We start from the raw sequence: 13,634 nt of genomic DNA, 5'->3' as shown, positions 1-13,634 counted from the left end.
AGCGGCGAGTCGAGAGGGAGGCGGGGCCCCCGCCAGAGAGGCAGCGGGGGGGGGCGGGGCCTGGGCTCAAGCGGAATCAGTCGCCGAGCCATCTAGCCCCGCCCCCGACTGAGCTGCCGAGGAGGGAGAGGAGCCTCCGGGCTCCCAGATACCCTTAGGCGCCCCACGGCCACCCGGGGCCCAGGGCTGTGCAGCCCACGAGGCGCAGGTTCGCACGCCGCCTCTGGAAGTGTTAGGAAAAGACACAGACGCGCCCAGGGCAAAGGAACTTCCGGCAGCCGGGAGCCAGGTTTGCACCCGAAGTTTGACAGGTGGGCAAAGCAGCAGACCTGTCAATCAACTGACAGCAGGATGACTTCGGGTGACCTTTTTTCCCTTCTGCCAACAGAGTGTCTTGCAAAGTGCCCCACAAGTCAACACTTTGCCCAACAGAGGAAATAAAGAGCTCCCAACAGAAAACGAGAAATTGAGGGTCTCAGTGTAGCTGTCATGCACGTTGCCCTTCCTCCCCTGCCCCCACCCCCAGAAACAAAACATAGCAACAAATACAGAAGTGGCCAGGATTTAAGGGAAAGACAACAGCCTTGCAGTGCATTCCAATATTACCAGTACCTCAGGTTACAAACACCTCAGGTTAGAGACTCCGCTAACCCGGAAGTAGTACCTCGGGTTAAGAACTTTACCTCAGATGAGAACAGAAATCGGGCGGCGGCGGCGGCGGCACAGCGGCAGCGGGAGGCCCCATTAGCTAAAGTGGTGCCTCAAGTTAAGAACGGTTTCAGGTGAAGAACGGATCTCCAGAACAAATTAAGTTCGTAACCAGAGGTACCACTGTACAGATTAGAGGAATGGTTGAGGCTCTCATATAAAACACACCTCAGGTTGATCTACTTACGCTTCCCTCTCAGCCTAAATCTGAACCATTCCAGTATTCTTTTATCAACTCCATCACACCCGAGCTCAACCAGAACAGAGCAGAAGGGCCTGGCCAGGGACAGGATGTCCCATTTCACCACCTGAGGTGAAAGGATACCACCCCCCTCACTTACCTGGGTTGTGCAGCTTCCACTGCACCTTCCAGGTTCAGAGGAGATCTTGAGAGAGCCCTGAGAAATCTCCCCAGAAATCTCTGCTCATCCATGGTAGCAGGACCCCCTTGGATTCCGCCACCTGAGGCAGCTGCCTCAGTTTGCCTCCTGGGTCCAGCCTGCCTATTTTGGTGCTATCCAAACCAGCCAAGTTCACCAGCCACACATCACTGGCCAGGATGGATGCAGTGAACCACAAAACTTCCACAAAAACCACATTCCAATACCTGTTCTGGGCCTAAAGGTTTTTCCAGGGGAAATGCCTGGAATGGCAACATCTAAAAAACCCAAACCAGGGTGCTATTCAACTAATGAACTGTAACAGTGCAACTTTCAGCTGCACAATGTAACTTCCCTGCCCTTTCCTCTCCCTGTGCGCCTGGAGGGGGATCCCCCCAACCCTCAGGGGGGACGCAGGGAGAGGGTGCGTAAATCACATTACACAGGTAAAGGTCATTCAGTAGCATAACTTGTTAGCAGAATACCACCCCAAATTCAAGTCGCATTGTTGTTTTGGCCAATTTTTCCGGATTCATCCTTTAACTACAAAGAATAGCAAGCCTGGATTCTGTGAAAGTTTGGGATCTTACTGCACCAATCCCATCAGCTACAGTGGTACCTTGGTTCTCAGACTTAATCCGTTCCACAAGTCTGTTCCAAAACCAAGGCGTGCTTTCCCATAGAAAGTAATGCAAAATGGATTAACCAGTTTCAGACTTTTAAAAACAACTCCTAAAACAGCAATTTAACATGAATTTTACTATCTAATGAGACCACTGATCCATAAAATGAAAGCAATAATACATTGATTGATTGTGTAATACAGTCACACAATCAATCAATCAGTAGTTGAACTGGGCTCCACAGTGTCACAAAAACAAAAAGAGCCGCAGAAATAAAAATGCAAAATAAATAGCAAAGACAGACAGACTTCAGCGCAACACTCAAAATGGAAGCATGGCACTCAAATCAGAAGCGTAACACTCAAACCGGAAGTGTGGCACTCAAAATGGAGCATGTTCGGCTTCTGAAAAAAAGTTGGTAAACCAGAACACTTACAGTTTGCAGAGTTTGGGTTCCTCATTGTTTGAGTACCAAGGCATTTGAGAACCAAGGGACCACTGTATTCTTGTCTGTCTTTGTATCCCACCTTTCCTGCAAGGAGCTCAAGATGGCTTAGAGTGTCCCCTCTCCATTTCATCCTTGCAACAACTCTGTGAGGTAGGCTAGGCTAAGAGTGAGTGACCAGCCCAAGGTCACCCAGGGAGCTTCACGGCTGTGATGTCTCAAATGGATTGGCAGGGTTAGCTCAGAAGTTGGGGTTGCAGCCATAATCAAAAAATTTATTGCCTGGAATAGGTGCTTGAATGTGGATTCTGTTGAAGTTTTGCAGGATTTGCATCATTCCCATTTGCTCCAACATAGGAGTTATTTGAATGGCTTGTAAATTTGCATTCCAGGTCCCTTTCCTGAAATACACATTTTGCCTGGAAACAGAACATGGTTTCTGTAGATTTTGTGGCTTACTACATCACTCCCATCTGGTCCAATGTGATTTCAATTGGGTTCATTTTGATAGCTTGGAAGTTAGCTTTCTGGGCCATTTTTCTGTAAATATAAATTTCCTGGAACATGGTTTATGTGAGAGTTATATCATTTAGTGCTTCAGTCCAATCTAGTTTTGCATGGCTAGTGAATTTGGATGGTCTGGAAATCTCAGAAGTTGGTACTCCAGGCCATTTTTCTGAGAGTGGTATCAGAACATAGACTCTGGACTTTCTACATAAATTTCATCTAGAAACATGTCACCAATATATTTTGTTGATCTGGATAGCTTTGAAGTTGTCCTGTTGTGTCGAGTGGTTTCTGGGTATAAAGGGATTAATGCAATTATAATATTGGAATACTTTCAGTTCTAAAATATTGCTTGTCTGTCTCTATAAACAATGCCAAACACAGTGTTAAATAATACATCCTGGCTTTTACACAATTGAAAATCCACTTTCAGCTAGCTAAGAACCCCTCCTTGAAATTAAGGTGGCAGTTTCCAAGTATATCAGATCACACAGCTTACACTCATGCTTGATTTTAAAATAATTTCACAACTGCAATATGAGCTGTATTCACAGATGTTCTTGGGCATCTTTTCAATCATCAGTGCATTCTGTATTTTGAAGGATGTATTAAAAGAGCTCTTTATAATAAGAAACTAAATATGACTCAAAGAAAGAAACAGCTACCCTAAGAGTTTAAACTTATAGGGCTCAGGGTCAGAAAACAATTAAGATTTCCTTCATCCAATTTTCATTTTTCTCATTAGCTTCTCATTAGAAGCTTATGCAGCAAAGAAACATTTTCATATCTCCATGTCCCAGTAGCTATAGATTGGCATCAGTGACTAGATGCATCTAGTCTATATATCTGGTCCATGGGGCCTGTTGGAGGCTGTGTAGTTGCAACACATTCTATGGATGAATGAATCTCTGCTGGTCTTAGCCTTGAAAGATGTAAGTCCATGTAATCCTAAAACGTAACCATGACCTGTATGACAACTATCACATACAAAGAAGAAGAAGAAGAAGAAGAGGAGGAGGAGTCTGGATTTGATATCCCGCTTTATCACTACCCTAAAGAGTCTCAAAGCGGCTCACATTCTCCTTTCCCTTCCTCCCCCACAACAAACACTCTGTGAGGTGAGTGGGGCTGAGAGACTCCGAAGAAGTGCGACTGGCCCAAGGTCACCCAGCAGCTGCAGGTGGAGGAGCAGAGACACGAACCCGGTTCCCCAGATTAGGAGTCTACCGCTCTTAACCACTACACCACACTGGCTGTAGAGGACATCAAGATGCACAACATCAGAGAGTCCTGTAGAACAAATATGTTTTAACAAGATGAAAACACAGGCTTTCTGCCACACCCAGTTTTCAAGAAAATTTTAAGAGACCAAGATTCTAATTGAGCACGCAAACAAAAAGCCAATCCCTGAAAGAAAACATTTTGTTGCAATTGAAGTACAATCCCAATCAAACTTGTATCTTTTTTGTGCCCCTTAGAGGAAAGCTGAGATGACCCCTGGGTCTCTTGCAACTCTGCAATTCTATGAATCTGTGACCTGAATTCCATCTTGCCTCTGCTCCACCTTAAGCACCTCTGTGATTGACAACTGGTCCAGGTAGTTCAACGTCTGAGGCTGAGGACTATACATTTGCTGAGACTCAGCACCCTTCCATTTGCAGGGAGCTACTTCAGGGGTGCCCCTTCATGGATCACTGCCTTGCCGTGGCGAAGGGGCTTGAATAACTCAGAGAAGCTATGAGCTACGCCGTGCAGGGCCACCCAAGATGGACAGGTCATAGTGGAGAGTTTTGACCAAACATGATCCACCTGGAGCAGGAAGCGGCAAGCCACTCCCTGCCAAGAAAACTCCATGGACAAAGACAACAGGCATATAAAAGTTATGACGCTGGAAGATGAGCCCCTCAGATCGGAAGGCGTCCAACATGTTACTGAGGAAGAGCGGAGGACAAGTACAAGTAGATTCAGAGCTGATGAAGTGGCTGGGCCAAAGCCGAAAGGACGCTCAATTGCGGATATGCCTGGAAGCGAAAGGAAAGTCCAAGGCTGTAAAGAAGAATGTAAGAACCATGAACCTTGGTAAGTTGGATGTGGTCGAAAATGAGATGGCAAGAATAAATATTGACATCCTGGGCATCAGTGAACTAAAATGGACGGGAATGGGCGAATTCAGTTCGGATGACCATCACATCTACTACTGTGGGCAAGAAACCCGTAAAAGAAATGGAGTGGCCCTCATAGTCAACAAAAGAGTGGCAAAAGCTGTACTGGGATGCAATCTCAAAAATGATAGAATGATCTCGATACGAATCCAAGGCAGACCTTTTAAAATCACAGTAATCCAAGTTTATGCACCAACCACTGGTGCTGAAGAAACTGAAATTGACCAATTCTATGAAGACTTACAACACCTGATAGAAATGACACCAAAGAAGGATGTTCTTCTCCTTATAGGGGATTGGAATGCTAAAGTAGGGAGTCAAGAGATAAAAGGAACAACTGGCAAGTTTGGCCTTGGAGTTCAAAACGAAGCAGGGCAAAGGCTAATAGAGTTCTGCCAAGAGAACAAGCTGGTCATCACAAACACGCTTTTCCAACAATACAAGAGATGACTCTACACATGGACATCACCAGATGGGCAGAATCGAAATCAGATTGATTATATTCTCTGCAGTCAAAGATGGAGAAGCTCTATACAGTCAGCAAAAACAAGACCTGGAGCTGACTGTGGTTCAGATCATCAGCTTCTTATAGCAAAATTCAAGCTTAAACTGAAGAAAGTAGGAAAAACCACTGGGCCGGTAAGATACAATCTAAGTCAAATCCCTTATGAATACCCAGTGGAAATGAGGAACAGGTTTAAGGATTTAGATTTGGTGGACAGAGTACCTGAAGAACTATGGATGGAGGCTCGTAACATTATACAGAAGGCAGCAACTAAAACCATCCCAATGAAAAGGAAATGCAAGAAAGCAAAGTGGCTGTCCAACGAGGCCTTACAAATAGCGGGGGAGAGAAGGCAAGCAAAATGCAATGGAGATAGTGAAAGATACAGGAAATTGTGGTACATGACACCAGTCAAGCTTGCTAAAATATATCATTTGTCTGATAATAAATGTTGGAAATGTAAAGAGACTGAAGGAACATTCTTTCACCTTTGGTGGGTGTGCCCAAAGATTAAGGCTTTCTGGGAGATGATCTATAATGAAATGAAAAAGGTATTTAAATATACCTTCCTGAAGAAACCAGAGGCCTTTCTCCTGGGCATGGTCGGCCAATTGGTGCTAAAGAAGGATAGAAATTTCTTTATGTATGCTACAACAGCAGCAAGAATACTCATTGCAAAGTATTGGAAGACACAAGATCTACCCACCCGGGAAGAATGGCAGATGAAGGTGATGGATTACATGGAACTGGCGGAAATGACTGGCAGAATCCGAGACCAGGGAGAAGAGTCGGTAGAAGAAGACTGGAAGAAATTTAAAGTCTATTTACAGAAACATTGTAAAATTAAGGAATGTTAGAAGGATGCTGGAATGAAGCTATGTGGTTTTAGCAGTAATGTTATAAAGGATTAAGTAAAAATGGATTGTTAACGGGTCAGAATGTAAAGCTACAATATATTAAGATAAATTAGTAAGATAAAAACAAAGAAGGAAAGGATTTGCTGAAACAACTAATGAACTAGATTACAAAAAAGGGAGGTGTGAGGAGGTCAAGGAAACAAGCAAATGATAGATAAGATATGGAAAGATGGATTTGTTTTTAATGGTTTTTAATTTTTTTCTGTATTTTGTATTTTCTGTTTTTTCTTTTTCTTTCTTTTTTATTCTTGTAACTTTTTGAAACACCAATAAATATTATTATAAAAAAAAAAAGATACAGGAAATTGAATGCAGATTTCCAAAAAATAGCAAGGAGAGACAAGAAGGCCTTCTTAAACAAGCAATGCAAAGAAATAGAGGAAAACAATACAATTGGAAAAACCAGAGATCTGTTCAAGAAAATTGGAGATATGAAAGGGACATTTTGAACAAAGATTTCCATAATAAAAGACAAAAGTGGAAAGGACCTAACAGAAGCAGAAGACATCAAGAAGAGGTGGCAAGAATACACAGAGGAACTATACCAGAAAGAAATGGATGTCTCGTATACCCCAGGTAGTGTGGTTGCTGACCTTGAGCCAGACATCCTGGAGAGTGAAGTCAAATGGGCCTTAGAAAGCACTGCAAATAACAAGGCCAGTGGAAGTGATGATATTCCAGCTGAACTATTTAACATTTTAAAAGATGATGCTGTTAAGGTGCTACACTCAATATGCCAGCAAATTTGGAAAACTCAGCAGTGGCCAGAGGATTGGAGAAGATCAGTCTACATCCCAATCCCAAAGAAGGGAAGTGCCAAAGAATGCTCCAACTACCGCACAATTGCACTCATTTCACACGCTAGCAAGGTTATGCTTAAAATTCTACAAGGCAGGCTTAAGCAGTATGTGGACCGAGAACTCCCAGAAGTGCAAGCTGGATTTCGAAGGGACAGAGGAACCAGAGACCAAATTGCAAACATGCGCTGGATGATGGAGAAAGCTAGAGAATTCCAGAAAGACATCTACTTCTGCTTCATTGACTATGCAAAAGCCTTTGACTGTGTCGACCACAGCAAACTATGGCAAGCTCTTAAAGAAATGGGAGTGCCTGATCACCTCATCTGTCTCCTGAGAAATCTCTATGTGGGACAAGAAGCTACAGTTAGAACTGGATATGGAACAACTGATTGGTTCAAAATTGAGAAAGGAGTACGGCAAGGCTGTATATTGTCTCCCTGCTTATTTGACTTATATGCAGAATTCATCATGCGAAAGGCTGGGCTGGATGAATCCCAAACCAGAATTAAGATCGCCGGAAGAAATATCAACAACCTCAGATATGCAGATGACACAACCTTGATGGCAGAAAGTGAGGAGGAATTAAAGAACCTTTTAATGAAGGTGAAAGAGGAGAGCGCAAAATATGGTCTGAAGCTCAACATCAAAAAAACGAAGATCATGGCCACTGGTCCCATCACCTCCTGGCAAATAGAAGGGGAAGAAATGGAGGCAGTGGGAGATTTTACTTTCTTGGGTTCCATGATCACTGCAGATGGTGACAGCAGTCACAAAGTTAAAAGACGCCTGCTTCTTGGGAGAAAGGCGATGGCAAACCTAGACAGCATCCTAAAAAGCAGAGACATCACCTTACCAACAAAGGTCCGTATAGTTAAAGCCATGGTCTTCCCAGTAGTGATGTATGGAAGTGAAAGCTGGACCATCAAGAAGGCTGATCGCCGAAGAATTGATGCTTTTGAATTATGGTGCTGGAGGAGACTCTTGAGAGTCCCATGGACTGCAAGAAGATCAAACCTCTACATTCTTAAAGAAATCAGCCCTGAGTGCTCACTGGAAGGACAGATCGTGAAGCTGAGGCTCCAATACTTTGGCCACCTCATGAGAAGAAAAGACTCCCTGAAAAAGCCCCTGATGTTGGGAAAGATGGAGGGCACAAGGAGAAGGGGACGACAGAGGACGAGATGGTTGGACAGTGTTCTCGAAGCTACAAACATGAGTCTGACCAAACTGCGGGAGGCAGTGGAAGACAGGAGTGCCTGGTGTGCTCTGGTCCATGGGGTCACGAAGAATCAGACACAACTAAACGACTAAACAACAACAACAACTTCAGGGGTGGGGCAAGAGACATACTTTAACATCAATCCTGATGGGGTTGCACTACGTTGAAAGAAAGATGTTCATGGCTTGGGAATTCTCCTAAATCCAACATTGTCAACGAAGATACAGGCAGCTTCACAATGTAGAATGCATCCCACACGTTTCAGCTGGTGGTCCAGTTAGTCTCTTAAGGATAACTGGATTTCAATGATTACTCTCTAGTAACTTCTACAATGCACCATGTCTGAAGCTGCCTCTGAAGAGTTCAGAAACCACAGCTAGTGCAGAATGCAGGGGCCAAATAGTATGATCATGTTACCCTGGCTCTGGTCCGGCTGCACTAGCTCTGCACATGTTTCCAAGCCTAATTCAATGTGCTGATTTTAACTTGGGAGAACCTTGCACGGCTCAGGCCCTCCGTGTTTGCTGGAGCACCTCTCCAGATATGATCCTACATGTAGCCTTGCAGTGGTCAGCCAAGAAAGAGCCTCTGAGTGTCCTAAGAGATGCTCACAGGGAGGTGACAAGGGAGAAGAGCTCTTTTGGTGGTGCACTCTATGGAACGCTTGCCATGGTGAGGCTGTCTGGCACGAGCGTTAACAACTTTTGGGTGCAGATACAAGACCTTTCTCTGGTCCCAGGCATTTGATGGAACATGACAGTATCTGTTGGCTTTTATGTGTTATCTTTCTGTTTGGCACTGTTGGCTGGCTGCTGTGCCGAGATATAGGCATTTATGGGATGGATGCTTTTTTACTATTACGTTGTTCCTTGTTTCTGCATTTTAAATTTTGCATTATTTTCTGCAAGCTGCCATAAGGTGTTTTAAGAAACGCAATGAACAGTAAAACAATAAAACATCACATGAAGACATAACAATTTAGTCTCTCTCTGGTAACATATGCTTCTTTTAAGACTGACTGGTCATAGGGTAAAAATGGGTGTCATATATAGTCTGCAGTCATATCTCAGCTTAGTAAGTAGAGATATGAACAAGTCTTTTACCTGCAAACTGAGTGAGAGCCTTTGTATGACTCATGATTAAACCAGGAAGTTACCTAATTAACCACGTTTTCCCATTTTGGCCTAACTAGAAAGCCATGATTACTAGTTTTAGGCAGACTGGCTGTTAATTTTTTTAATCATCGCAGAGATGTTTATCTAGGCTTTCATCACATTCATAAAACATCTCTTTATAAAGTTACATGCAGGATTCTGCTACAGATATAGGGGAGGCTTCTGGGTGCCAGCTAAACAGCACCATCCAGTGAGCTTTTGCTACAAGCGTTCAGAATCATTTCCCCACAAGCATCCCGAGAGCTCAGTTTCCAAAAGAAAGAGAGGTTTGAAGCAAACGCTCTACTGCTCTACCAAATGTTGCTTCTGTTTTCGCCCATATGTCATAACACAGGAACAACAGTACCTTCATCTGTCCAAGCACCTTCATAGGTAGCTATATTTGTTTATAGGGCAAAATATTTCCTTCTTTTCTTCATCCACCTGCCAGGAAGCTGTTAGCTGACAAACATGAAGGAAGGCTTCGAAAGAGGCAGAAAGGAAAAAAAGGACTTTGGAAGTTTATTCTTTGATAAAATTTCAACTGAAAGTGGTGGACTTTGCTATTAACATTTTTCTAAATGCACAAAAATCTATTCACAAGGAAGTCTGTGTTTACTCTAAGACATTAAATTAGAACTACATGAGAGTGACACAGAAGATGAAATTTCTATTCGAGAGCAAAGTCCAACAATCATTTTGGTAAAGCAATGGCCTGTTCTGGTTAATGAGTTCAAAGAAAAAGCCTTCCTATACAAAATTACAATACAGAGAACGCATACAATTACAATACAAGAGGGGCTATTTGTTAGTAACTAGCATCTAGAACAGAATTTTTATAATAAAAACACATAGAAATTAAAATCAGTTGCTATTTTTTTAAATTGGAAAAATGGAGACAAATTCCAAAGTTCATTGGAGAAACACTTTCAGACTTCTAAGCATAAAAGTGATATTTCTTTTTAAAAAAGGAATTTGGTTTGGTAAATGAAGCCAGTTCCTTTAAAATCCAAAGGGCAGAAGCCAGAAGACTCAAGCACATCATGCCGAGAGGTAGAGAGGTGTCCATATATAATCACAATCTTCTATTGGTTTTCTTTTTTCTTTTTCTTTTTCTTTTGTCTGAGGTAATTAGCTGTGTGTGTCAAGTTGTAGAATCAAAAGTATTGGCAAAAAAAGAGCAACATTGACAAGTTACACTAACGACCTCTTTCCTCTCCTCAACAGGTCCTAAAAAATTTAATTAGACGCATCTGAATTAATGCTTCCGGGATCTCCGGCAGGTGAAGTGATTGATGAAGGGGTAGTAGCATCCTGCCAGCTGCCATTAGCCTGAAGAGGGAATAAATGCATTTTGTTGTTAAGTCCACAAGGTGTTACTTGCATCCTAAACCATTCTGATTCTGATTTCCCACATCACAGTGGGAGATCACTGTGCCATGTTCAAGACACATACTTTGTTCCATAAGACTTAACCTCAGAACAGAAGTCTTGACACTGCAGTTCACTTTCTGGAGCACAGAAGGCAAAGTACTGTGTGAATGCTGCTTCCGCTGCATTTGTTTCACGGCTTTTCCTGTTCCCCAAATGGGATTCCTTTGCTCTTGCTCAACTTCTCCAGCTAACTTACCTAGATGGATAAAATTTTACTGCTTATGACTGTATTATCAAACAGAATTCAGAGCAAAGGTTGGAACATTATGTGCAGTGACAGCCACTCCCACATTTCCGTTCCCACAAGCAGAAACAATCCATGGCCAAGGGTGGAGTTCACTGTCGCTTGCAGTCTCTTCCTCCAACTGACAGCTCTCTCTTCCAATGGGAGGGGACGTGGGTCTTCTAATCCACTGGGCCAATCTGGCTTGGTAGGTAAGCCATCTTCTCTCTCTGACCATCCCCTAACCACTTGGGATCTTGGTCTTCACTGTACCATGAATGACACAGAAAAGGGATAAAATAAAAAAGGGGCAGGTTCCCCCCCCCCCCCGATCCCCTGAATGACAAGGGCTGGACAAGGACTGGAAGTAGGCTACCTGTTTCCCCTTCTCTTTGGAGCAGTGCTGCATTGTGGCAGGGTGTTAGCAACACCATGGCTAAGGTCTCAGCAAAGTACAGTATTATTTTAAATACACCTGCATAGCTGGGCACATTACCCTTCGTTGCCCAGTCAGACTTCTGAAGCTTAAGATATTCACTTTCAAAATCAGAAGTTCCTTACATCAATACGCTGCGTTGAATATAGAGGGTTCCCCACAATGCTGTCATATCTTCCTGCCTGATGTATGACATGGTGTAAGGAATCCATCTGTAACAATACAACCAATTTGGCAAAAGAGATAAAATAGTTCAAACAGTTATGCAGATACTTCGGTCGCCACCTAAAGCACCACCATCCCAACGCCATTTATGTGGCCTCCAATGGAATGCTTGAAATGTTACCATATCCAGCTGGGGCAATGGCTGCAAGTTAAATCTGTTTCTAACTTTGTGTCCACCTTCTGCAGCAGATGTCATCTCTCCAGCACTGTGACACAATTGTGTGCTATGCTCAGAGCACGGAGACTGCTTTCAGAGTAAGCAGATAAAAAAAATGATGATGGATGAAACTCTGGGCCCGGGACTCAAGTCCTCCAGTGCCCCTGCTCTAGAAATGTATGACACAGCCTCACAAAGTAACTCACACTTGCATTACATGAGTGCTGCCTTTTAATCTAGAATCTAATTTATTAGGAGCTCTAAACCCAGGGTGTGTATAATTATAGTAATGAACTATCTGGAAGTACTGCTACTCTCCTGCCACACATGCTATCGGTGATGTTACAGAGTACCATCATTTCTTGGCAGCTGTTTGGCTTCACCTCTGTTCAGATACAATAATCCCAAAGCAGGAATATGCTATATTCAAGTATTATTCAACTCTGCTGCACAAAAAAAGTTATGCTCAAGTCTTTCTAAGCCTTACATGCAAGTCCTCCTGTACAAATGTGTGTGTGACTAGCCCTACCCTCTCATGCATGACATTCCTACATATACTATGGGCCAATTCCAACCCAACCCCTTCTGCCCCACTATCAGAGCTCATGTTGCCAACCCCATCTTAGAACAGAACAAGCAAATCTTTCCTTGCCTGAGCAAAGACTGGAAAAAAATAGACTTGGCCCAAGGAGCAAATTTTTTTTTAATGAAATAATCTTTCTCCTATTAAGTCACTTCTACAGGTGACGATCTTATTGCAAAATTCCCAGGAGATCTTAAAATCCAGTAATTCATAAATGTGATGCTTTGAGCACTTAGATGTAAGTGTCTGCCTGCTGAAGACCGCAGGGGATTTGTCACACAGTTTTCTCTGCACACCCACCTGTGACTGCACATTGGCTCCCACTGGCGAGTTCTGGTAGGAAGTGAGTGATTGCAGGTTTATAAAGGAATCTCCAGAATTTGTCATTTTAAATGACCCAGAGGAACCTGAAGAGGAAAAGAAGTTACCTAATGGTATGTCTGCACCTGCTCATTTTTGCGCAATTTTATCAAGACATTAGCACAAGGAGCTGCTGTGTTTTGCACCTGATCCCATGATTAACTTTCTGTAGTGCTCCACTTTGGGGACTTAGTGAAAAGTTTCACAGTCCCATTTCCTTGTCCATCCCCATCCCCTTGTTAACTCTGAAGCAGTGGTTCCAAATGGCGTTCATGGGAATCCTGAGGTTCCTTGGAAGTTTTTCAGGGATTCGTGTGTGTTAAAAAAGATGCCTCCCCATAAGATCTCTCCTTCCAATGCACAGCTGCATGTGTGTGTTCCAGGATACAATCTCTTGTAGTGGTGAGGCTCTACAGGCCTGGCCACTACCTCCCATGAACCAAGCATACACCATGGAATATGCCCCAGCTTATCTCCCTGGTAGCCATTGCTCAAAGCACCCTTCTGTACTCACAATCATAGTAGTTAAAGGTGAGATCCCCAGGGATAGAAAAGGGTGACTGCACACATACAGATGGAAACAGTCCACCAAACACGCAAAACCCTGACTGGCAAAAACAAAGATCTCCCTACACAAACTGTGGTAGAGAACCCTCTCCCCATAAACTAACCTTGTTTGGACAGAGATATAGCAGGCAGCCCAAGCATCCTTTCCATTTCAGATTGGAACCACAGAATGAAGGGAGGGAGAGTTCCCCCCGCACTGTTCTCCTAACAAATACCACACACCCACAAC

The 13,634-nt window shown here is 43.4% G+C and overlaps 1 protein-coding gene and 1 long non-coding RNA gene across 5 annotated transcripts in view; one reads left to right on the top strand and one right to left on the bottom strand.

Moving 5' to 3' along the window:
• Positions 1 to 102: 102 nt before the first annotated feature.
• Positions 103 to 10,792, top strand: LOC309336265. Its single transcript, XR_014153961.1, has 3 exons — positions 103 to 311; positions 4,142 to 4,260; positions 9,576 to 10,792. It is a non-coding gene; the product is annotated as an uncharacterized lncRNA (long non-coding RNA).
• The window catches only part of PBX4 (PBX homeobox 4), a 44,770-nt gene continuing 41,056 nt past the window's right edge, over positions 9,921 to 13,634 (bottom strand). Inside the window, exons 7-10 of one of the 4 annotated variants that reach the window (XR_014153920.1) lie at positions 12,779 to 12,885; positions 11,639 to 11,725; positions 10,877 to 11,050; positions 9,921 to 10,752 (exon numbers count right to left, since the gene is read on the bottom strand). Coding sequence is in view for 2 of the 4 variants with exons in the window: in XM_081851780.1 (XP_081707906.1) it covers positions 10,660 to 10,752; positions 11,639 to 11,725; positions 12,779 to 12,885 (287 nt within the window). In the remaining 2 variants the exon portion in view is untranslated. The remainder of the gene's footprint in view (positions 10,753 to 10,876; positions 11,051 to 11,638; positions 11,726 to 12,778; positions 12,886 to 13,634) is intronic. The other 3 variants (XR_014153921.1, XM_081851780.1, XM_081851781.1) reach the window with 3 other exon arrangements.

The sequence above is a fragment of the Podarcis erhardii genome, assembly GCF_964252035.2.
Source record: "Podarcis erhardii genome assembly, chromosome: 2".
Lineage (NCBI taxonomy): Eukaryota > Metazoa > Chordata > Lepidosauria > Squamata > Lacertidae > Podarcis > Podarcis erhardii.
This window is presented reverse-complemented; position numbering and strand designations above follow the sequence as displayed.